The sequence below is a fragment of the Nanorana parkeri genome, unplaced genomic scaffold (genome assembly GCF_000935625.1).
Source record: "Nanorana parkeri isolate BGI_ZX_2015 unplaced genomic scaffold, ASM93562v1 scaffold2052, whole genome shotgun sequence".
Classification (NCBI taxonomy): Eukaryota; Metazoa; Chordata; class Amphibia; order Anura; family Dicroglossidae; genus Nanorana; species Nanorana parkeri.
In genome coordinates this window covers 166,031-192,308 of record NW_017308320.1, presented here as the reverse complement: position 1 = coordinate 192,308, position 26,278 = coordinate 166,031, and the positions used below count along the sequence as shown (strand labels likewise).

General features: G+C 42.2%; 2 protein-coding genes across 2 annotated transcripts; one reads left to right on the top strand and one right to left on the bottom strand.

Moving 5' to 3' along the window:
* The first annotated feature begins 5,784 nt into the window (after positions 1-5,784).
* LOC108800519 (major histocompatibility complex class I-related gene protein-like) lies at positions 5,785-25,169 on the top strand. Its single transcript, XM_018572510.1, has 4 exons — positions 5,785-6,004; positions 6,757-7,041; positions 7,597-7,872; positions 25,078-25,169. Exons 1-4 carry the CDS (start codon positions 5,785-5,787, stop codon positions 25,167-25,169), a joined length of 873 nt encoding a protein of 290 aa, XP_018428012.1.
* Positions 25,170-25,380: 211 nt separating this feature from the next.
* On the bottom strand, positions 25,381-26,046 carry LOC108800518 (gastrula zinc finger protein XlCGF67.1-like). The gene has a single exon (XM_018572509.1). The coding sequence runs from the start codon at positions 26,044-26,046 to the stop codon at positions 25,381-25,383; it is 666 nt and encodes a 221-aa protein (XP_018428011.1).
* Between the last annotated feature and the right edge of the window lie 232 nt (positions 26,047-26,278).

The window sequence follows — 26,278 nt, the reverse complement described above, 5'->3', positions numbered from 1 at the left end:
GACAGGCCTTAGGGGCCGGAGTGCAAAAATATTGCCCCGGACTAGCCATAAGGCCTGTCCAAGAGGCGTTGTGCAGAAATAAGCAATATGGTGTGTGACCAAGTGCACAGTGAGTCATGTGGGGTCCCACACCCAAGTGACTTTCTGAGCACCCCTGGGATGCCACCCCCAGGGGGAACAACACCACGGGCTTCTGCCGCCCCCAACCCTCCAGCCAGACCAAGCTTCCTATCTGTTTAGTCAGAAAGCCATGTACTGAGCGGTTCCCCTCTCACAGGAAGCCGCCCCACACGCTCTTTCACTCCAGCGAGTACTAAGTAACCATCCCCCGCAAGGATGGTTCTTTTCCCCACCGAAAACTGATAAGAACAGATACTACACTTGATCTTAGCCAAAAGGGCGAGAAGCGAAAACAAAAAAAAATATAGGTTTAGTCAAAAATATATATCTATTAGTGTAATATCAGTTCAGTTCTATAAAGTTTGTTGGACTTGGGTCCCTCTGATGTGAACACATACAGTTATTTCATGGTATAGCACATATGTCAGACGTTAGATGTTATCAATTTATAGGACGATAAGTATTAGACACGCAAATACTATCCTTACCCTCTTACCTACCAGTGTACATTTTTAAGCAGTGGGTTGGGGAATTGTTATGTCAACGCTGCTATTTAAAAACATCACTGGAGAAAAGACCTGGAGACGACCATGCCAGATAATCAAATTGTAGGGAGCCGTCATTAGTGTTTACATGATTGATCCCTCCCCTTCCTCTTACAACAGAGAAAAAGGGGAATCATAGTCATTCATGAATAGGGAATGAATGGGTCCGCACCAGCCGCTGGTTCATTCATTAACTTCCACTGACTTTTATTTTTTTTTAACCTTTTTAAAAAAAAACTTTTTTTTAACCCCTTCCTACTTATCTGATCTCCAGCCTCTCTGTAATCTGTATAATAACCCCTCACCTCCCTGATCCTGCATATCTACACCTTAACCCCCTTTCTTTCCATCCTGCCACTGTAGGTAACCTGCTCATTAACCCTGTCACCTCCTGACCCCTGTGTATGACCTGTACAATAATGAATCTAGTACACCATTACCAAGCTCCATATTTTAACCCCATACACACCGGCATGTTTCTTCACCTCCAAGAAATTAGAGCAAAAATTGAGATCACCTTGAGGTGTCTACTTTTCAAAAAGGGTAATTTCAGGGGTTCTCATACTGTCTTGGCATTTATATTTTTAACAGAAAACTATTTTTTTTATGTATTGTGATTTTTATTGAAAATATTTGTTTGTTGTATCACACAGAGATGCACTAGATCACTTCCCAAGTCATTTGGTCCTACATTCACTTTATAGCGCAGTGTACTTTATTGTTTATCGTCAGTGTTGTTATAGACTTAGCACAGCAGCATATTTTTTATTCAGGGTTGTCCCACAGCACGAAACCTTTAGTTCCTATATATTTTTATAGTATATTTTTTTTTTGTTATGATTGTGTGTTTTCCACCTTTTTTTGATGCGCTATTAGTGGGAACTTGTATTCTTTTGTTGTCCAAATGAGAATGAACACACAAAACATTGCCGACTTAGGTCTAAACACATTTTTACAACTCCGATCTTACAGGTGTAATCAAATGTCACAAATGCTATTTAGAACATATTCTGTAGTAAAAAGCCTATGAGGTTCATCCAAGAAAAAAACCATTATAAACAGAACTCTTTGCCCACAGTTGATCTAAAAGACGGTAAACCAGGAAAATAAAGTAAATAATAGTGATCCTTCCTCTCCAAGTGCAACTGAATATTCCCGGGATCAACAATCTCTGGTGTTAATACTTAATAAAGAATATAAATATATATATATGTAATATCCACATATATTGTTCACATTAGGCTGGGTTCACACCTGGGCGTATCGAATATTTGCGGTAAAAAAACGCACGACAAACGCGTTCAGACGGCCTGAATTACGCCCAGGTGTAAACCATACCCATAGGAAACAATAGGATTTCGGTGTTTGAGCGTTTTGCAGAGCGTACGAACGCGCTACAAAACGCCCAGGTGTGAACGGGGCCTTAAGGAATGCATCCAGATTTCTAAAACCATAAACTGAGATTGTGGTGTTGTTGTTACCAAAAAAATATTCTCAAACAGTTCAAGAGCAATAACTCCAATCATATAGAGATCGTTAGTCCTCAATTGGTAAGCGGGGCATTTAAACTGTGGAATTCAGTCATGACCATTTGCTTGTCTTACAGTAGAAAATAATATTTATTAAAACAAACACAGATATGAACATTCCGCGGGGGGAATTCCCAATAGATGTTCTATGACATAAATAGTTATACAGTGTAGGAAGCAGCTGCAATTGGTTAGCACACAATAGGCATGTTGACAGAACAAGTGGCTAAAGAAGTCACGCCATACATAGTAACAAGTCACGTACAGGATAATCTTTGACATGTTATCAGGTGACTGGCCATAAAAACAATTAAGCATTCCTCTGTAAATTACCACAAAGGAGGGTTCATTACAGGAGCGAACCCCATTAGCTTCAGACATTTTTTTACCTTCCTCATTTGATGTTTAAATTCAATTCTTTATCATCTCCCCCTTTGTTTTCGTTTAGCATATACCTTATACTCATGACTAAGGCAGCTCAGAGGTCCCCCTTTAACTAAAATCCAGTCCTTTCCCATAGATTCCCAATCCCAATCTTACCAATTAATACGCTACACAAGGGATGGAGTTTCAATTGCCACAGCAGCTTTTTATTACAAACCTTATAAATAACAACAACAACAATAACCGTACAGTAAGGGACCAATCTAGGACAACATAGCTGAACTGGAAAAATTCTCCAATTCAGCTCACTTTTGACTTCAGCTATGTTGTCCTAGATTGTTCCCTTCTCCGGCCTTCTCCAAACTCTTCACCCTTCTGTGAATAACCCTGTCAGTCTTTTTTCTCCATAATAAATCCAGATTAAACAAATCTACATCACCCATCAAAGTATTTCTTTACATTTTCCCAAGCACTTACAGTCATCATGTTTCCAAACAGTTGCCTCCAACTTTCTCAGCTCGGCTTCCCTGAACTTCCTGTCCAGTACAAGATCACAAGGGGCAAAGCAGTCTCCAGCAGCTGTTCATCTACAAGCTTGGAGACAGGAGGAGGTGAGAGCAGGGGAGTGGCTTGCCTTGCTGTGCCTGTGTGTTTGTGCAGACACACACACAACTTACTAGTACACACAAGGATGGCTCCATAGGACCTTGCAAGGGAAAGGAGCAACCCTAAAACAGGATATCAGGACCAGTGCTCAGGGAACCAGCTGATTCTCCAGAAAACTAAAACTTTCAAACATTAAGGAGCAGCGTCCATTGTAAGTGATTTCATCAGCATTTAAGATAGCTTGAAAACATTTTGACTTTAATATCACTTTAGTTAGCCATATGTTGGTTTTTTTATTGTATGAGGTATACCGAGAGAAAAACCACACAAATGTAATAATAAATATAAAAATAAACAATCTCCATGCTGTGAAATCCCTGGGGCACTGAGCTGTAGGGCGAGATCCCTAGGTGCAGGCATTGTAAGAAATATTTTTATGGTTCAGTAAATTAACATAAAGGAAGTAGATAAGGGGCTGGCAATTGATAACGTAGATGGTGGTGCCACTCAAACTCCACCCAGCATAAGCCGTACGAAGACTTTGTTTGTTTTGTTGGTTATATTTCTGCTTCACAGTGCTCACCGACAACAGCTCAACCTGCTCACAATAGAATGGCTTCCATATTCGGCTTAGCAATCCTCCTGAAAAGTCTTCTTTCCCTTCCTACCGTCTTCACCGGTAAGTTTTATCAAAGTCATTTTATCTGGAATTTTTTTTTAAAGAAAGCAAACTCTTGTCTGTCAAATGAAATAGTTTATTTGGAACAAAACAACTGAAAGGCTAAAACAGCACAAACAAGCCGAAAGTCAAAACAAGTCTGAGCTGGTTGTCGTGAAGACTTTTTTGTTCTTGTTTTATATGCACTTTTGTTTCCAGTTGTACTCGGTCACCAGTGCAATGCTTTGTATGGTGTCATGCACACTCTCGTCCTGGATTCAGCCGGTCATTCACTGTTCCGGGATTTGATAAAATTGGATTAAACTTCAACTCCAGAATAGTTGTAGGTGAACTAACGAGTGTAACGCAAACTGTGCGTGTTTGTTTTATGGGTCTCATGATTAGTGATTGTCTCTAATCACTTGGAACACCAGCGGATATCTTTTAGATTGTAATTACTGTGTATATATCTGTGTTGATAACATATCTTAAAGCTGCCAATCAATAACTAATATATTTCAAAATGATCTGCTGGTGGCTGTTTTTGTACTTGCAATGTTATGGTTATCATTCATGTTTATTAAATCTTCATTGATGGAAAGTCATGATAGGACCAGCCTATGAGCTCAATACGTATCAAATGTCTATCACCGTTCAGCCATAGCTGCTCTCCAAAATGTGGAGATACAAAAGCTGAAATGTTATTGGAGTTTATGGCATTGTTAAAGCAAGTGCAGGTACCACAAAGTGCCTACTTCAATAGGTTTGGTAACTGTGATCCGGTTTAGGTCCTGACAAACTCACCATGAAGTCAATGTAGCTCCTTTTAGATAAATTAGCAACAAACTAACCTTCAAGGGGTGTCTAAACCCCAAAAGGTCAAACCTCACCATTATACATCCCCCCAGTGTGCCCCCACATGAGTTACAAATTCCCCCAGTGTGCCCCCCACATGAGTTACAAATGCCTCCAATGTGTGCCCCCCCCCTCCTCCTTCCCATCATTTACAATTCCTTCTCCAGCTACCACACAGTGTACACACTTTACATAATCCACCTGAGATAATTTGCCCCCCCCCCCACACACACACACACACACACACTCACACACACTCACACACAGCACCATTGTCTCCTTTTTGCTGGTGAATGGAAAGAAGGCAGAATTAATTTCAAAACACCAGCAGCCCAATTGGCTGAATTGGCTCCTCTTCTGATTGGCTGGAACAGGTTGAATTTCACCACTGTGTGTGCCCCAATGTTTTCCTGTAGCAGGAAAAGACCCTTGCTCTCTACATGGAAGCAGTGGGCTCTCTGCACACCTCTTGCTAAAGTTGCCCATACACCTTACGATTATCGTCCGATATTCGTATGTGATAGCGTTTTCCTCTGATATTCGTAAGGTTGATGGGCAGAGTACAACCGCAAATACTGTACAATCGATCGACTTTTGACTAACCAGCAGGTTAGAAAACTTTGGCCGATCGTACGATTTTCGCAAGGTTGGTGGCGTTTCCGTACATCAAAATTCGTACCGTTGATTACCGCAATTCGTCCAGGTGCTTTCTTTTAATTACCGCTGATCCAACCTTGCGATAATCGGGACAGGATGGGGCATCACGGTTCGATCATCGGATGAAAAGTGTCGTCTGATGATCGCAAGGTGTATGGGCAGCCTTAGTCAGAACTAGAGCTCTCCAGTAAGCAAAGCTCATGTTTATGTTGTGATGAGAAAGCTCTAGCTCTGACTCAGCAGGGGGCATGTCAGTGGTGAGCTTTTTGAGCAGCAAGCTGAGGATGTTACATAATAATCCTTTGTGGTGGTCTATGTTACCTTGATGCTGGTGGCCTGCCATGGTCTCTGTACATTGTATTAAAATTTCTTGTCTTGTTTTTTTTTGTCCCCCACAGACAGTCATAGGCTGAACTACTGTTTTACGACCATGTGGTCCCCAAAGCGGTCCACCCCACCACACACCGAGGTAACTGTATCTCTAGATGATGTTCCAATTTTAAAATACTCCAGCACCAACCATGAACTGCAACTTCTGTTTAACTGGCTGGAGAATGTTGATTCTGGACACTGGAAGGCTCTGGAGAAAACTGCAAAGTATTATGTAGTGCGGCATCAGCACACTATAAAGCGTCTGCACCCATCGCAAGGTAAGCAGAATAGTCATTGATTGCCTTGTTTCATTTTCTGAGCTGTATCTACACTAAAGCACTGCCCACTTCCAGCTCAGAAGACAACCAGAATGTATAGCTGATGACTATTAGAAGTAGCAATGAGAAAATTTGTTTGCAAATCATTGACCTGCTTGTTTCATTCCTCCTGAATATCTGCATGGTAATTATGCCATACTGTGGAAAATCATACAATTCATGGGCCACAATTGACTGGGTTCCTTAATTGTCTCCAGTATATCAGAGAGATATCCATGCAAATGTTCAAGCTGGTCAAAAATTCCGTTAGTGTCCCAGTTCAATCTTCTCTATTCAGGACATTGAAGCTTGTGTCTTTACAAGTCAGCTGTGGTGCCACATGCTGCTGAATCGGAAATGACAGGTCTACAATCATACATAATCATACATATATATATGCTTACTGAAATGTATTATTTTATACCTCTCCTTTAACAAAAATGGACTGTTGAAAGGATAAAAATAACATTATTGAAAAATGTTGGCTCCCTTAGCTCCACCCCATTATGTTCCCTCTAAACAGCTGCTACCTAGAGATATTCTTCACAGTATAGGCCCATTATCAATCCAGTAATGTCTAACAGGCACTTACCCCCTTTCCCCCCTTATCAATATTCCTCTAGTAGTTTTATGGTATTACTTTTTTGCACCTTTCTGTTACTTTTCTTGTATAATTGCCTGTTTATGGAGCAATGACTCTATCTCCCTTTCAGATGACATGGATTCCTATGTTTTCCAAGTGAAATTCGGTTGCTACATTTATGAGGATAATTCTACGAGTGGGGAAGAAGAGTTTGGTGTTAATGGCAGAGATTTCATCTTTTTGGACAATGAGAAGAAGAAGTTTATGGCATCTGCGGAAGAAGGGAAGTTTTTAGCCAGGGAATGGAATAGGAGGCCGAACAGTGCCCAGCGGCAATTCCACTACAAAGACGTGGCCTGTGTTCAGTGGATGAGGATTTATCTGAACATCAAAACCGACAACTTTACAAAAACCGGTGATAATAAATTCTTGTTTGAAGCAAGTCTGTTTGAGGTGGACACAAATTTGTGTCCTGAAACACTACAGTAATTATTTTTACTTATTACATACACATGACATGTCATCTGGGCCACTTTACAGGCAAAAACCAACAGCATGAGTTAAAGGGAAAGTACAATGCTTTCGTACATAGCTTTTTATGATTCTTGCAGATGCATATTACATATATCCCTATATTCATCCAGCAGATGACGCTCCCAGGAACTTTTCACTTTACCTCCTGTTGTAAAAAAAACCCCAAGAACTTGCTATTTACAGAGCTCAATAGCTCAAGATGAAATTTTAACACATGAGAGATTCAGAGCAGTGATTCCTCCCCATCCTGCCATACAACTCAGTTCAAGTTCATAATTAGAGACAAAGTGCATGAAATGGAAATACAAAAATGATGTTCTGGCCATTTTATGTTCTCCGACAGCTTTTACCTTTGATGCTGCTTTTATATTTGACTTTGAAATACCAAGTTAATATTTTCATTGTAATGTATAAAGGTTCTTGCTTTTTTTTTCAGTGCGTCCAGGGGTGAAGGTGTGGGGTCGTATCTCAGACGAGGAGATAACAAGACTTCACTGTCTGGTGTACGGGTTTCACCCCAAAGATGTTATCGTTAAGTGGGTGAGGAATGGGGTAGATGATGTTCCTTCAGATGAAATGAGTCCGATCCTTCCCCATCCTGACGGCACCTATCAGATCAGAGTCAGTGTGGAAGAGCCAACAAGGGATGGAGACACTTACTCCTGTTATGTGGAGCACAGCAGCCTGGAGGAACCTCTCAATGTATACCTAGGTGAGTGCAATGAGAGCAATGCGGTGTGTAATGACCAACCTGCAGTATGAATCACAGCACACGATTGCACCAACAAAAATATGCATACTGTTTAGGGACAGCAATAATGAGGGCCGCATGGATGAGACTGACAGGCAGGGCAAGTCCAGGCTCTTAGTTATGATAGTCTTACCAGTCAGGCATGGCTGTATGTTCTGTTATTTTATTCTATTACTTCCTTGTCAGAACAGACATTTCAGCCCAGTGTCAGGCTGTAAGGCTCCAGTGAAAGCTGCTGTCTCCTGCATGAGGTCATCGCTGATAACTGGCACTCTGCCTAGGGTGCAGGAAGAGGGTAGAACTTTGAATTAACTAAGAGTCTTTAGTTTTCTTTCATGTAACTCTGACAGCACAGTGGCATACCTGGGGACAGAGCAGTCCCCCCTCTGTACAGCCAGCTGGGAGCGCAGCTACAGCCGGGTGCAGGGGTGAACTGGGCTGGAGACAGCCCCTCCGCAATTGTTTTTGGCTGCTGTTGCTCCATTCAGACCACTGTCACCCAGGAATCCTAAATTTGAGAACAGCTCACCCACCTCCTGAGTCCCCGCTGACAGCAGGGACTCAGGCAAAATTAGTCTTTCAGTACTCTCTTCTTTTGTGGCACGATCTGTCAGGGCTGTAAAAGTAGTGAAGACTTCCTTCCTTGCTGTCCATATATTACGGTTCCCCATGTATTGTAACAATTCACTGCTTGTTGCTCAAGTAGTGAATATAACTGTCCATTTGTTGCCCATGTATTGTCACTATTTCCTGCATATTGTCCATCGCCGCTGTTTAGAGGACCAAATTACTATAATGTAAGGCAATTATCGCTATGTTTCTTTTTTGACCATTATTAGTTTCATTTCATGATTATTATTGAAAATAATGTTGATATTTAGAGGAAGGTTGTTTAAAAAAATCCTCCCTAGGTTTCAAGTACACTTGGTACACCACAGTGACAGCACCTTTGTTATATGACAGGTTTTTAGCATCTCAGCAGCACTGAGCTTTGGCAGGGCGTCCTTTATAGTGGGAGGTATAGCTGACAGGGAGAGAGTACAAGTAACTAATCAAAAATCATCTTTGGAAGCTAAAAGTGCACTATTATAAGCACTAACATTGCAGAGGTTCGGAATATTACAGATGCACACTGGTTCACTTTAAAGTTGCTCTGATATTCTATAATGTTTTTTGAAACAAAAGCTAAATTAGGGTAAATGATTGAATATTTTGTAAGAGTTATATAATTGCCTAATATTACCTATTATTATATAAATGTATTTAACATTTTTTTTCTTTGTGATTCATTGTGCCCAGAAGCTGATCGTATCTCCTATACAGAAAAGAGAAGACCACATAAATGGATGATGCTAGTCTCCCTGGTTGCTGTTATTTTGCTAGTCTTCGTTGTGGTATGCATAAAGATTTCAGGTGGGTAGAGAAAATCTCCCCCTGGTCCATTGTCGATCTGTGTTGTACCAGTGAGTCAGCAACCTTTGGGTAATTGTTCTGTTGGGACCATTTGCTTGGTTTTGGATTACTAGACCTTTCACCTGCACAGAAAATTCACACTAGTTAGGCAAATTTAGGCAGATTATAAGCTATCCATATGTTCTGGTATGTGCAAAGTAACTGGAGAATCACACATGGAGGTAAACATAGGCATGTGCAGCCTATGGCATTAGGGTGTGCACACAAAAGTACAAACACACACACGTGTGTGTGTATATATATATATACACACAGTATATGTATGTATCTATATATATATATATATATATACTGTATATATATATATATACACACACACTGTATATATGTGTGTATATATGTGTGTTTTATACACACACACACACACAGATATATATATATAAAATATACACACACATTTATACACTTACTTACATACATACATACATACATACACAGACCTGAGGCATCATGGCCTCCCATCTCTTCAACTGTCCCTTACCTCTTCAAGCAGGGGTGCAGTAATGAAGCAGGGAACCTGGCAGGTGGTCATTTGACCGTGTGCATGTCTTCCTGATTGGTTGGAAAACCTGGGAAGCCGCAGCCACACTCCCTCGCAGCTTCCCAGGCAAAAAGGACTGCAGCTGTTATGTGAGAAACGTAAGTTGCAAGTGCTGCTGTGCAGTGGCAGATCTAAGGAACAAGGGGCCCTGGTGCAAGATTTTATCTTGGTCCACCCCTTCCCACTCCTAAAGGGGGAGGCAGGAGCGGATCTCACTGGCCCCCCAACACCTACCCCCGGCGGACTCTGCACCAGAGGAACTTATACCCTAATGTCCCCCCACAGTCTCACACTATTATTATACATTTATATAGCTCTGACATATACCGCAGTGCTGTACAGAAAACAATGAGCCAGTCACATTTATTTCTGTACAGAGGAGCTTACTCTCTAATGCAGAATGGCACTGGGTGTAGGGGGACTACAAATCCCAGCAATACATTATACAGCAATGCAGAACAGTAGATGAATTGGACTCAAGACTCTGGAAATCGTCCATTATGGGGACAGATGTGTCCCCATATTGGATGATTTCCCCTCATCTCTTGTTTTGATACCAACTACAAAATCTTGGGTTTTACTATCTTGATAACAATGATCAGAAAAAATAAAGAGGATGAATCTCCTTAGTAGGGACACACAGCAGCAAAACTTGAAAGAGTTTTTAACATTTCCACACCTCATCCAAAACAAAGCAAACATTTGGGCTTTAGAATCCCTATAACAATTGCACAATAATAACAGTTTTCTTTTCCCCACGCAGGGCGAAAAAACAAGGCGTTCAACGAACCAGACTAAGAACAGCTCCATATGGACCTCTTCAACCACCATTCTGCTTTTCTTGTCTTTTTGATTTAGTGTTGTGTGAGAGCGATTCATTTGTTGATGCTTTGTGTAATGTAACAAAAAGTGGATGAAACAGTTACGCACTGGCAGACCATTGCCAGGGAAACAAGTTTACATGTTTTTATTTTTGCTTAAAAAAAAAAATATTTATCCTTTGTATTTTTAAATAAACATTTATTACATAACAGATGAGAATGGATTCCCAAAGCACAAAGGATTGTCCGAAGAGAATGTACATTACAATCCTTCTGCCTTTTTGTTGGCTTTTTGCTACTTGAAACCTTAAGACGCATCTGTCCAATAAAGGAGGAGTCAACATTCTCATTCACTTGTATGTGTAAATTTCGTCTTAAAAAGCCTGTTGTCTACAAAACTTCTTACCAAAAAGCGATAAAAGAGCTGAAAACATCAAAAAGAGTATGCAGATTAGAGATATGCAATATTTAATATACTCACCCAATAGTTCTATTCAATTCCATTATTTCTGTGCGCTAACATCTGCTTATATATGTACATAAATATCATTTATTTTCATTATATTGCATACTGCTGTGAGTTGTATGTTTGCTCCCGTGTAATTGTACTTACATTTAAAGAAAGAAAGAAAGAAAGAAGGAAGTTTGGACCCCTCTATCACCCTTTTTAAAGATGTCTGACAGTTTCTCGGGGTCATTTAATGCTATAAAAAGGATAACAATTTTATTATAATCTAAAGAAAAAATTTGTAGCAACAACAAAGAGCAACAAGTATACAATGAAAAACCCCATCACAAACACCCCATAAAAAACATTAAAATCCCCTCAAGGTGCCTCCCATGTGGAGCGAAACATGTCAGGTGTGAGGTGGCTGATGCCTGTGCGTTGATTTCCGATGCCGATGCAACTCAAGCTCTGATATCCATTCATGGTTTGAAGGACCCATATTGTTTACATATTTGCGATCCTGAGATCTGCCTTACTAGAAGCCTTTGGAGATCCAAGGGACACACTCTTTGAATGGCCAGATACCAAAGAATCCGGGTGGGATTGTTACAATTTCATATTGTTCATTGTTTACAGTTGGATACATGACCGGAGGACTTCTTAGATTGTACTACATCATAACATCATATATCTGATTATACCCTATAGGTGTACAACAGGAAGCATGGTATATCCCCCCGCCCCCAAGGACGTACCGCCTGGATTTTTACAAACTTTCTTTACAATGTGATTCCGCATCAGTCCCGGCCATGTTTGGATTAAACTCCAATGATTTATAACTAACAGAATTTATGGATTTAGAGGTATTATTATATAGGCAGAATGCAGCCACAGCTCTCACCGAATTATTGCTACATTTATATACTGTCTCTACATGGAAACTACAGGTTTGCTATTTGAATACCGCCATCAATTTCATATTGAATGAATTAATATGCATATTAGGACATTCACTACACAGTTATATTGTCACACGTTATAGTCCGCACAGGCTAGCCCCTCCCCCCCCCAGGCGCTTTGAGGGGATTTTAATGTTTTTATGGGATGTTTGTGGTGGGGTTTTTAATTGTATACACGTCTGTTTTTATTTGGATTATAATAAAAGTGTTATCCTTTTTATAGCATTGAGTGACCCAGAGAAACTGTCGGACATCTATACCACCCTTTTTAGAGGGGTCCAAACTTTCTTTGTTGTGTTTTGTAGGGTGTTGTGTGCGATGAGGTTTCTCAGAATCAAATAGTAGTAGTATAATATAGTTAAAGAAACATTATTTGTTTAAGTGGGAGGACCTCCAACCCCTTGTAGCAAAATTGTCCATTTATATTAATGTTTTTATATGTCTGTTTCTCGCAAATTGGTGGTTGAATTAAATTACATTTTAAATGAAATTGGAATGTTGTCTTATTTTTCTCCTCACATCTCTATAGATTGCTTTCTAGTCTACCAGGTTTGCATGCTGGAACTTGGGAATACCCATCTGATTATTCAAACCTGTACATCTTCTACCTGTTATAGAATAAAACAGTACATTACACTATGGGCCTTGCCTACACAGGATCTAGGTGTATACTAACAGTCGCAGTACTAATCAGGATTGATCGCTGAGTGTTTGTGAATGACTGAGGACATAGTATGCTTACTGTATCCCCAACTATGAAGTGCTCTACATCACTTCCTGTACATGATTGTGGACATAATAACTGATACTGTCTCCACAATTTATGAATGAACAGGAACATTCAATACAAAGGCTTCCTGATCATTGATAACAGGGGCTGCAGAATAAGAGACTGTGGACTCTGTGTCCTCAATCTCTTTTTCTATTTTAATAGGGAAATATCTGGGATCTGTTTAGACTTCTGAAATTTACCCAAAGTCCCCGACATTAAAGTACAAAAACAAATATAACATTTTTAAAAAGGTTGAAGAAATGTTTTTATTTCGGTTTTGGTCTAAATATTTCATTTCGGTGCATCCCTAATGTTAACGATTGCCAAACGTAGAAGTTTCATTTTAGGGCGATTCTTTTTATTGGCTAACTAGACTGCAGTTCAATCTGTTGAAGCACATTGGCCTTTTCTTTAGGAATATTGTCTTAAGAAGAGGCCAGAATGCACTACACTCTATTTAGTTAGCAAATAATTGGAATTACCCTAAATCCAACCTTCTTCTTTTGAGGGAAAGTTCCTAATCCTACCACTGCACATATGTTGGCTGTTATTTTATTCAATACTGTGATGGACTACAATTCTGATACAAATTAGTAAATTAAACATGAGATTGTAGTCCATCACGGGAGCGAGCTCGGAGCGGTGACTACTTTACAACACACACAGGGACCATTGGGAACAAAAGTAGCCCCCCTCCAGAAGAAAGGACAGTGTCAGCACCAATTCAGAGATGATTGGAGGATCTACAGCTGAGTGATACACAAATAACATACATTGTTGTTACTAGTTAAGGTACAAAATAAAGGTCACAGGTCACAGGTACAAAATAAATCAAGGCAACTGGATTTGCTGTATTTTTTTTTTTAACACGCTTCACTAGTCATCCAACCAGCTTTCACAATTCTGAATGAATTAAGCTAGTCGGATGACCAGCGAAACATCTTCAAGAAAAAATATACCAAGTCCAGATGCCTTGATTTTATTTTTTACAGATACATTTGATTTACCAGCCATTGCTACATAAAATATTTAATACATATGAATCATATATCACAGTAAAAGCAACAAGATAAAACAATAGTGGAAACCCGCTACATTTGTGTAGTTTATGAGATACCAGAAGTGGAATTGTTTAAAAAAAAAAAAAAAAATGCAAAATAACATTGGTTATGTGCCCCATTATCTGAATCCCTCCCTCGGTTAATCAAAGGCAGAAAGAGCCTGCACTGCTTACACACCAAGGGGCAGAGTTATAAAATTTCGACCCAGCCATACGCAGGGCAAATGCCATTTGAGCGGCATTCCTCCCACTAAATGGGGCCAAAGAGCATTTCCTATGTGCCTTGGCTCCACCTAGTGGCAGAAATGTTGTGCAAATGCCATTCGCTCAGTGTTCGCCTGGGCGGAAATTTTATAAAATCAACCCCCAGAGGTGTTAGTTGTGTATATCCTCAGCATATCTTGTAGAAGCCACTCTGCCCCATAAAGGCCCCTCTGTATAGTGTGGTCTCTAATCTAACAAAGCTTCCATCCTGGGATATACAGGTGAAACTCGAATAATTAGAATATCGTGCAAAAGTAATTGCAGTAAGTGCTGCAAAAGGGGCCCAAACCAAGTACTGAGTACATATGCATGCTTGTACTTTTCAGAGGTCCGATATTGTTCTATGTACAATCCTTGTTTTATTGATTGCATGTAATATTCTACTTTTTTGAGGTTCTGGATTTGGGGTTCTTGGGGTTTTCATGAGCTATAAGCCATAATCATCACAATTATGACAAATCACGGCTTGAATTATCTTGCTTTGCATGTAATGAGTCTCTCTCATATATTAGTTTCACCTTTTAAGTTGCATTAGTGAAATAAATGAACTTTGCACAATATTCTAATTATTCGAGTTTCACCTGCACACAGCAATAAACAGATCAGAGACAGGTTTACACGGATTTTGGGTGATCGTGCTGGACAGGATGTTGAATGTTACCTCCCTCAATAAAGACGGGAACTGAGAAAGGCTGAACAATTGTAGAGGATACAAATAAATTGAGATATTTATATGCAATCACATTTAAATTGAACGGATCATCTATTGTACACCATGAAGAAATGTGCTCCTATAAGCTTTTACAATTTTTCAAGTTAAAAAGTTTAGCAAATTAAGGTCACTCTCTGTCTAGGGCAGGTCTTCTTAAAGTGTGGGTTGGTCTAAACTAAATGTGGGGGGTCACAATGAAAAATCTGAATCCCTGGTAGGGATTGGCAAGATGTCTGTACATGTACACCGGTGTCCGTGAGTGCCACTTGCGGGGTCCGCTGCCGCCACGGCACACAGGGCTAGGGTTGTAACTTGGTACGGTCCTGGCCCTGGAACTTGCCTTTCAGCAAGGCAAGCTGAAGTGCTGAAGAGCAAGGCGGGACTCGGTCGGGAGCAGAGGCTGCTGAAGTGGTAAGCAGACATGTACTCTGGGGCAGGGTTAGCAGGGGAACAAAACACAGAGGTTCTTCTAACGCTTCCCCATACTATCCAGAGCAAAAAAAAAAAAGTTTTTCCAAGATTTGGGCTTTAAAAGTCATTTTTTAAATTGCAAACTGTGACTGTCCAATCTTTGCCCAGGTTGTCCGGACAGACTGTGTGTCCAACCTAAGCTCTGCTCTTGCTTACAGTTTCCTGCAAAGTCTTTGAAACCATGTGGGAAAAAAAACAACTCCACGTCTTTATTACTGGTTAACCGTTGCCCATCCAGGCCATAAAACATACAGCACATAGTTTTCGGCTAGCATTCAGTGCAGTGCTTTGGACCTTGCAATCCGGCATGAAAGTATATCTCCACCCAAAGTGAAAATGAAATGCCCCTAAACATACTTCTGCCATTTTGTACTACGCATTTATGTGAAGCGGCGTTCTCAGCACTGACGGTTATAAAATCAAAATATCGATCAACTCTAAAAAACGTTGGAAGATGCTCTACGTCCTGCGGTATCAAATATTCTGCCAAGATTTAATTCTTTATGTAAAAATAAACAAACACATCCATCTCATTAGTATGCAAATTTGATTTCATCTTTAATAAATGGTAAAATGATATGTATACCAAAGAATTGTTTTAAAAGAGATCTATGTGGTAAGTGCTTTTCCCCATAGTTCTCTTAAGGGTCACGAGAGGACAAACTAGCGTCCTCCCGTCACCCAAAGCTCAGTATATAGTGAGCTACAGCTCACGGTATACTGAGATCGCCGGAGCGATGGAGATCCACCCAGCTGGGTGAGTGACAGCTGGCTCCGCCTACATAGAAGCAGAGTCAGCTGTGCCCGCCCCCTCCCCGTCCGTTCCTCCAGAGCTGTCGGATCAGAGCAGGGAGGTCAGGAATCCCTGCGGGGAGAAGTGACTGACAGTCACGGCTCTCTGCAGGGAGATGATGGAGAAGTGAGTGAGCGACGGTATGCGTTCGCTCACTTCCCGATCTATTGAGCCAACGTGTGACAATGAAACTATTAGGATCAGTGATTTTCACTCACCTCATAGTTCTCCTTTAAATTACATTTCTTTAGGATTTATTATCAGTAAATGTTTGATTTGTATGCCTGTTTTATATACCTGGGGTCACGTAAAAATGTCCTCATGCGAAAAGGGAAGGGGGTCACTGGTGAAAAAAGTTTAAGAAGGCCTGGTCTAGGGCACATTCATATACAGTTCCACACGTCATAGTCCGGCCTCTTCTATTGATCGCTGAGGCATTCTCATCGAATTGCAAAATGGTGGTGGATATAGAGGAGCTGAAGAAGTTGAGGGCTAAATATTCCGTATACCCAAAATCCAGAGCTTCCAGACCTCCCATATGATTTATAGAATAGTAAATGTGATTTTAGGCACCATAAGGTTCTTGTCCTGTGAGAGTAGTTTTAGGTTGCTGAGATTTTTGAACACAACAAGTTAAAGAACTATGGGGTCAGGGCTTTTCCCCATAGTTCTCCTTAGGGTAACGGGAGGACACAAACTAGCGTCCTCCCGTCACCCTAGGCTCAGTATACCGGGAGCTGTAGCTTGCGATATACTGAGACGCCGCAGTATAGCGCAGCTGAAGCGGATCCCTACAATTATGCCGGGATCCGCTCACCTGCATCACTGACAGCTGGCTCTGCCTATCTAGAGGAAGAGCCAGCTGTACCCTCCCCCTCCCCCGTCCGTTCCGCCAGTCAGCGCTGGAGGATCGGGGAATCCAGCCCCTCCCCTGTCACGGCAGAGAGCCGCGACATGATCGAGAAGTGAGCGAACGCCGCTATGTGTTCGCTCACTTCCCGATCTACTGAGCCGACCTGTGACAGTCTCATTGTCACAGGTTGGCTAGAACTATGAGGTGAGTGAAAAGCACTCGCCTCATAGTTCTCCTTTAACATTAATGTATGTGTAAACTACCTGGATGACATTAAAGCGGAGATGTTTGTAAAAAATACCCTTGCAGTGAGTCCTCCATCACCCCCCTATACTGCAAGAGTTAATAGTTTTTTTAAGCCTAGGGTATAGGAACAAGGTGTATTACTTACTCCTTGCACTAGTGCTCTCCTCTTCTCATCGACACTCCAGGTTGTGGACGGTCCCATCCTCACGTACCATGCAGGACTGCCAGGTGATGTCACCCTATTCTTCTAGAGCAGGAGTAGGCATACTCCGGTCATCCAGCTGTGGTGCAACTACGAACCCCATGAGGCATGGAAAGACTCTGACAGCCACAGGCATGGCTCCCAGAGGCAGAAGCATGACGGGATTTGTAGTTTCACCACAGCTGAGGTTTCCCCCTAGCCCTGCTTTAGGGGATAGAAGGGGGTGTCGCTGCACAGGTATTGTTTTAACCTCCCTGGCGGTATGATTTTTTTTTTCCTCATGTCAATTTTCGGTCAATTTTTTTTCCGAATTGTTTTCGTCTTCGTCGTTTGTTTTTTTAATATGCCGCCAGTTCCGCCCCCCTGTGACGTGTACGCTCGCAAGGGACGGAACCCGGAAGCCGGCATCGGCCGCAGAACACAGCGCGGCTCGAGGGACAAGGTAAGTAAATGTTATGCGGCATTCCCGAGTGTAGTATAGCGCAGCTGAAGCGGATCCCTACAATTATGCCGGGATCCGCTCACCTGCATCACTGACAGCTGGCTCTGCCTATCTAGAGGAAGAGCCAGCTGTACCCTCCCCCTCCCCCGTCCGTTCCGCCAGTCAGCGCTGGAGGATCGGGGAATCCAGCCCCTCCCCTGTCACGGCAGAGAGCCGCGACATGATCGAGAAGTGAGCGAACGCCGCTATGTGTTCGCTCACTTCCCGATCTACTGAGCCGACCTGTGACAGTCTCATTGTCACAGGTTGGCTAGAACTATGAGGTGAGTGAAAAGCACTCGCCTCATAGTTCTCCTTTAACATTAATGTATGTGTAAACTACCTGGATGACATTAAAGCGGAGATGTTTGTAAAAAATACCCTTGCAGTGAGTCCTCCATCACCCCCCTATACTGCAAGAGTTAATAGTTTTTTTAAGCCTAGGGTATAGGAACAAGGTGTATTACTTACTCCTTGCACTAGTGCTCTCCTCTTCTCATCGACACTCCAGGTTGTGGACGGTCCCATCCTCACGTACCATGCAGGACTGCCAGGTGATGTCACCCTATTCTTCTAGAGCAGGAGTAGGCATACTCCGGTCATCCAGCTGTGGTGCAACTACGAACCCCATGAGGCATGGAAAGACTCTGACAGCCACAGGCATGGCTCCCAGAGGCAGAAGCATGACGGGATTTGTAGTTTCACCACAGCTGAGGTTTCCCCCTAGCCCTGCTTTAGGGGATAGAAGGGGGTGTCGCTGCACAGGTATTGTTTTAACCTCCCTGGCGGTATGATTTTTTTTTTCCTCATGTCAATTTTCGGTCAATTTTTTTTCCGAATTGTTTTCGTCTTCGTCGTTTGTTTTTTTAATATGCCGCCAGTTCCGCCCCCCTGTGACGTGTACGCTCGCAAGGGACGGAACCCGGAAGCCGGCATCGGCCGCAGAACACAGCGCGGCTCGAGGGACAAGGTAAGTAAATGTTATGCGGCATTCCCGAGTGTAGCTCGGGGTTACCGCTTATGGTATGGAAAAGTAACCCAGAGCCACACTCGGGAATACCGCCAGGGAAGTTAATACAAATTCTGGAAATGAGCTGTTAAGGATCATCCTTTTATGAGCAGCAAAAACATAGTTTCTGTGCAAAAACAAACTGAGAGAATGTTGGTGTGAAAGTTGCCGAAACCGGTCCTGGGATATAGCACTGTGCTGATCCACAGAGAGAAGTGTCAGCCAGGGGAGGAGCGGAGACACAGCTCAGGTAGCTTATTAATCTGATTCTCATTCATGTATCAGGCCGACTATTTGCAAGGAAAGAGATTGCGCTTGACATGGTCATTTGTGGCAAAATATTATATTTGTCAATACGAACACTTATAACAACACAACTGAATCAGATATTTAAAAAAAACAGAACTATGTGAGAATATAAATTTGGACAGGAAAATACAGTGTGTAAATACTCCTTTATTACTTGCCTTGCTCCATATGCCTGTACAGACTCCTGAGGTATCCTGTGCCGGGGAAGAATGCCAACCTGCTGCTTGTTGCCATGCTGGATCTGTAAAGGGAATTCCCCGGCTGTATTTGCAGAATGCTATATTCGTCACTGAGCTGTTCTAGCATTCCGTGCCCACAGCTGTATTCCATAGACACAGCTGGATCTACAGTCCATGATGGCAACAAGCAGACTGAGAAGTATATACAAATACACAAATGTATATCAAATATTTTATTAGCTACTCTTCCAGATTCCTCTCCACATCATTTTATGTCCTGGAGAGGTGTACTAGCCCTTTCAAAAGCAAAGAGATTCATAAAAACTACTCTGTTACTATTTTAAGTCAAAATATTTAAAACATATTACAAAAAAAGCATTATCATCATCATCAATAATTTACATCAGAGGTCCCCAACTCCAGTTAGCTTGTGAATCGCGTTCAGATTGGCCAAATGGTGTTTAAGGAGACTCTTTCTTGTCTCCAAAAGGATCCAAACTCCAATTATGTTCAATAGAATGGTAATATACTCACCTAACCAGTGGCCTGTGTCTTGTCGCTCTTAGTTCCAGTACTGCAATCTCTATCAGTCACCTGACACTTCCAGAAGTCTTGGATGCCTCAATCCCCAGCCACGCATTGTAGTTCCTTCCTCTGGCCCTTGTATTGCTGCAGGACATAGGGGTTGGAGGAAGGAACCACATCGGATGGCGAGAGACGTAGGCATTCAACACTTCCAATAGTGTTATGATGCAGGACTCCCCTGTCATGCATTGTAGTTACTTCCTTTGACCCTTACAATCGCTAAAGGACATAGAGGTCAAAGAAAGGAGCCAAAGCACATGACAGCGGTCACAGGTATCCAAAACTACCTGTTGGGTCAAATGCCTGAATCCCCTGCTACATGCTGTGGTTCTTTCCTCTGACCCTTACATCGTTACAGGACATAGGGGTCAGAGGAAGGAGCCACAGCACATGACGGGGGTTACAGTTATCCAACACTACCAGCAGAGTCAGAAGCCCGAATCCCCTGCTGCATGCTGTGGTTCTTTCCTCTGACATGCACATCACTACAGGACCTAGCAGTGAGGGGTTAGAGGAAAGAATTACACAACACTACTGGAAGTGCCAAATGACAAAGATACTGAAAGTGGCTTCTGTACTGGAACTAAGAAGAGGTACGAGGCACAGGCCAGTGGATAGGTAACTATACTATGTCTTCCATTGCAGGGAACTGGCGTTTTCATTTGCCTGCAGACCTGACAGAGTCTCTTTAATCCCAGTAAACAGGGTAAAAGGCACTCAAGAAAATCCTTCTTTAAAACGTGTTCTATATGAACCCCATAGATAGTGGGAGAGCTCCTATCAGGATAAAATCAATAAACTTATTTCACATCATTAGTATGTAGGCTCCATATTTCATCCGAGGAAACTCAACTGCACATTTCCAGCACGCTGGTAAACATACGCAGCAGGTCACAGATTTCTTGTTTCAGTTGATCCGTTCCTTTAGCAGTTAGTCTAGAGTTCAGCTTTAAGCATAGATAACACTCAGCTTGAATACATATACGGAAACCATTTCACCAGCTGAAAGATCCATGATTCTTTGCAGCCAGCATTATGATACAGTGATACAGTTTACCCCCTTCATGCTAACTACGTAATGAAGGAATATGAGCACACTGGTGAGGTCATCTGATCCAAAGAGTCCTTTTATAAGAAAATATGCATAGCTTATTCGTCCAGCGAAACTACAGAAACATTTATACTGTGCAAGTTAACCAGCTGTTGTAAGATTGGCGCAAAAACAAATGTTCTTAGTGTAATCTTTCTTCTGGTTGAATGTTCTCCAATAGGTTCGTTCATACAGAACAAAGTGAATGGGGAAAATACCACATTATGAGCAGTAGATGGAGCTGAGGAAAGAAATACATGTTAGTAATGAGATATAATTTAAGAGAACACTGCAGAGAATGAGCATATAAATGTAACCATTGCTAACACTGTGGTACCAATGGTTACATTTATATGGTCATTTCCTCCAGTATTCTCTTGAAATAAAATATTGTATCTCCTTAGTAACATGTATTTATTTCCTATGATCCTCAGTTCCATCTAGTGGTCATAATGTGATATTTCCCCATTCCCTCTGTTCTGTATGAATGAACCTACTGAAGTTGTAATTGGTGAGGGTGCTCTCCGCACACCTTTCAGCAGTCCCGGCCAGTAGAGATGAGGTGCTTGCAGTAACTCCCACGGATGGCACCGTGTAATGCACAAAGTAGAAAGAATAGGTTACCAGCACTCAGATAGATTTAAATAAGTCCTTTTTATTGGACATACGTGTCACAATAGTCAAACAGCCTTGACTATTGTGACACGTATGTCCAATAAAAAGGACTTATTTAAATCTGAGTGCTGGTAACCTATTCTTTCTACTTTGAACCTACTGAAGAACATTCAATCAATAGAGAAATTACAATAAGAACTTTTGTTTTTGCCTCATTCTCACAACAGCTGGTTCACTCGCACAGAACAAACATACATGCATTGTTGCTGGACAAATGTATTTTTTTTGTATATAAACCGCCTAGTGTAAGACTGACACCCCAAATGTCAGAATTCCCGTGCAGGGCATTACAGAGAGCTAACATTCGGATCTGGGTGCATAGACTAACCATTGTTAATGATATATTTGTGTGTGTCTCGTTGGCTGATTCTTTACACTGTAGCTATTTGCAATGTTTTCTTATAGCGGTTTACCCTCCACCACAGCGCACAGCAGGAAATCAGCACCACTTTTTCCTGAATATAATTTATTAGTTACTATTATGATAGTGATTTTCCACCATGTTGGGATATTTGTCCAGTTCTATAAATTGTTTCTTCAAAACACTAAAAAGGAAATGGGGAGATTTTCTTCATGTTCGTTAAAAGTTTAATGACCTAAATTTCCCACAGGGTAAAAGATTTTAAAGTATTTTTCAGAAATACACAAAAATGTTCCGATTCTAAACCTGCGGATGTTTTTATTTAAAAATCCCATTTGGTTGCTAGACATTTATTTTGGCTCACTGTCCTTTCTGATGTAAAGGGTCACTGCACTTCCTGTTCATATACTTTCACTGGCTTTGTCTCTGTGGCCTGGGAAAAGAATAGTAATACTTACATTTGCATCCAAACTCAGCGCCTCCTTCACTCAGGAGGCTATTTATTAGAGATGCACTGATACCGATACTAGTAACGGTGCCGATACCGAGTATTTAGGCGAGAACATTTGGCCAGAAGAGGAAACAGCCTGAGAACATTCGAATGTGCCCCATTCTCACATCCGCTGGTTAATTCACAAAGAACGAATGTACAGGCAGTTTCTGTGGAAGAATAGCTGTGCGAGTTTATTAATACACCCCATCGAGTACTTGAGGGTCCTGAGATCTGTATACATCCTAGTGGCTGCTGAGGAAGCAGTGTGTGGCTGCTCTCAGAAGACAGTTTGAACATTCTTCCCATTGCAGAGACCTTCCCCTGTCTCCAAGCAGTGCCCTTAGTGGCTCCAGGCTTAGCAGAAGAGATGCCAGTGAGGGCCCGTGCACACTATTGTGGATAATGCCTAAAGTGGGGTACACATCGTTCAAATTTTGTACTGTGGATGCCGCTGTCGGCACCCTCCTGCCCGGCATCCCTCGATCAGCTGATCAAAGAAGCTGGATGGAAAATTCTCAGCTGAACAGAGCTAACAACCAATCAGCTGCAAGATCCATTCCGGTATTCTGACAGCGCCCGCCGACAGGGGATTCATCTGTCAACACTTAAGTGTTGATGGACAAATATGTTCTATCCTTTGCATTCAGCCTGCGGGTTGAACGAAAAAAAAAAATAGAACCTGTATACCCCATTTTACTCCAACTGTAATACTTAACTCAGATACGCCGACGTGTTCCTCACTGCTGCCCTTCATCTTCTCAGTCTGACATTACTTCCAGATAGATTTCAATTCCATAAAAAAAAAAATCCCTCACTGTCCTAGGCTTTCATCCAATGGCTGTGCAACACAGACCGCGCGCACAGCTGTTTCCTGTCCCTGCAGCTGTCGTTTCAGCTCCCCCATGTAGTGCCCCAGACTACATCAGAGACAGATTGATGTAACCCTTGCAGCTAGCGGCTGGAGATATTAGTCCTCTTGCTTCTTTCGGCCATTTCATATGCTTAAAAACATAGTTATGTGCCCCTCGCTTCTTGAGATGCAATGCATTATGGGACATGTAGTTGCAGGCATCGCTGATTTGAATGTGGATGTTTTTTCTTCTCCTGCTCTGCACAAATCATCAGCTAACAAATGGGAAGAAGACAACTTGACTGGTCATGTGACCATGGCTTTTAGGGTATTAGGAGGTTTTGCATTGTATACATTAGGTGGAAGTGCATGGTATCCACGTTGCATTTGTTACCAATTAATTACCAATTAATTCTATGTAGTAGGGCTGCAACAACTAATCAATAATAAAATCGATAATAGTTGCCAACTATTCTCAATATCGATTAGTTGGGAGGGAAAGAGTTTTTTTTTTAATGCAATCGATTAATCGGAAAAAATTATAATCGGGCAACTAATCGATTATGAAAATAATCGTTAGCTGCAGCCCTACTATGGAACTTGTGTTTTGATGAAACTGCATCAAAGGTATTTTTGTCCTCCATGATGCGAGCGGGCCCTACCTCCAGTCTTCATGTCATTCTAGCTATAACTATCTGTGGAGGAATGGCCATGCACAGCTCCTACGTTTGTGACTTTTTGCAAGTTCCTGTCTGCTAGAACACTGCTAGCCCCCCATAGGTAGTAGGAGCAGATCCACAGAATATATCCACAGAATATGGGCGCATTTACTGCAATTTGCCGCATTCGTGATCTAGATGTGTAGTGTGAAGTGTATAAAGGGCCCATTCAGCTGATAGTTGATTTTTAGGAAACGTTTATCCCCGTGCTGGCAATTCAAGAAAATACACTACACGGTGAACGAGCAATAAGTGTTTTTTTTTTCCATAATTGTTCTACTGAAACTGGTCATTTTAAAAGCTTTAAAAAACATAGCATGAGTTCTCCTTTAAAGCATATCCAAACCAAAGAGCAAAAATGTAATACATTGCAGCTTGCCAGTCCTTAGATGTGGTGGCTGCATGAGTTTTCACTTCTTCTGTGGACTACACAACCCCTCCTCCCTATGCAATAGCGATGAGGAAAGGGGAAGTTGTTTGTTGTCCAAGTCAGGAATGTAGCCTATGGTGACTACGTCTCAGTAGATATAGTAAAGTCAGTGAGCGTTGTCACTCTAGGACAGGAAGTGCGTTACTGGCAGGATCAACAGGTGAACATAAAGGAAAAGAAACTTGGAATGCAGCAGCAAATCACATACAAGGACTGCTAGGCTGCAATATATCCCATTTTTGTTTTGGGTTTAGATACAGTTTAAAGTGACCCGTCAGCAAAGAAAAATAAACCGGCATCATCCTGTAAAAGAAGCAACTTATTCTCACCTATCCGGCAAGCAGTGTGTTAAATCTTCGCTCTCTTGTAGAGTTGTGGGTGCCGCTGCTCTACAACACTCCTGGGTGGGGCAGGAAGAACCACAGCACCCAGCAGGGACACTATCTGACAAAGCTGCAGTGATGAACAATGAGTCCCCCTGAATAGATCAGACATACCTGTTTGCCCCTAACCTGCAATGAGCCGATTGGCTCCTCTCTGTATTAGGTATATACAGACACTGAACCTCTGCTGAGAGGCAATAGCGAGCAACTTCAAAAAGTAGCTGAGGGTCACAAGCAGTTGGTTGGGGACCACTGATTTACAACCTGCTACACACAAGTTCCCTGATTCATCACAGGATAATGTATGTTGGCATGTCATCGTTTGTCACACACTGTACGATCTCCCCTTCGTTGCGATGCGTTTCCCTGTGCCGTACGACATCGAATTCATTGGCGAAACACTTGCCGCATTCCGGGCAGTCGTATGGTTTTTCCCCAGAGTGCGTTTTCAGGTGTCGGGTGAGCGCCGACGTTTGGCGAAAGCACTTGCCGCACTCGGGGCAGGGAAAGGGGCGTTCTCCGGTATGAGTGCGGAGGTGTCGAATCAGACAGCCGTTGTACAGGAAGCACTTGCCGCACTGGCGGCACACGTGGGGCCTCTCCATGCTGTGGCTCCTGATGTGCCTGTCGCAGGTAGCCTTGACGGTAAACAATTTCTCGCACTCGGTGCAGGGGTACAAGACCTCCCCAGCGTGCATGCGAAGGTGCATCTCGTAGTTTTCCCGCTTCTTAAATGTTCTGTCGCACTGCGGACAAGGAATGGGCTGGTCTTTCACGTGAATGGTTTTATGGCGGTCCAAGCGAGACTTGGTGCCAAACGATTTGCCGCACTCAACGCACTCCCAAAAAGCTTCAACGTTGTGTATTTTCATATGAACCTCCAGTGTGGACTGTGAATTAAAAAACTGTCCACAAATGGAACACATCTTCAGCTTCTCCTCCTCCTTGTGATTCATCATGGCGTGCTCATCCAGGTTGGTTTTTCCCCGAAAACATTCTCCACAATCAGAGCAAACAAACAGCTCCTGCTTGTGGATAGCTTGGTGGTTCCCCGAGACACTGAGCCGGGGTTCCTGGCCTGTGGGCGGATTTAAAATCTCCATAACGGGCTTTTTGTCGTTGGCAGTAGAGGTCTCTACCACTTGATTATCAGATTTCTTCGGCACGGAAGGTTTGGTTTCCTGGGGT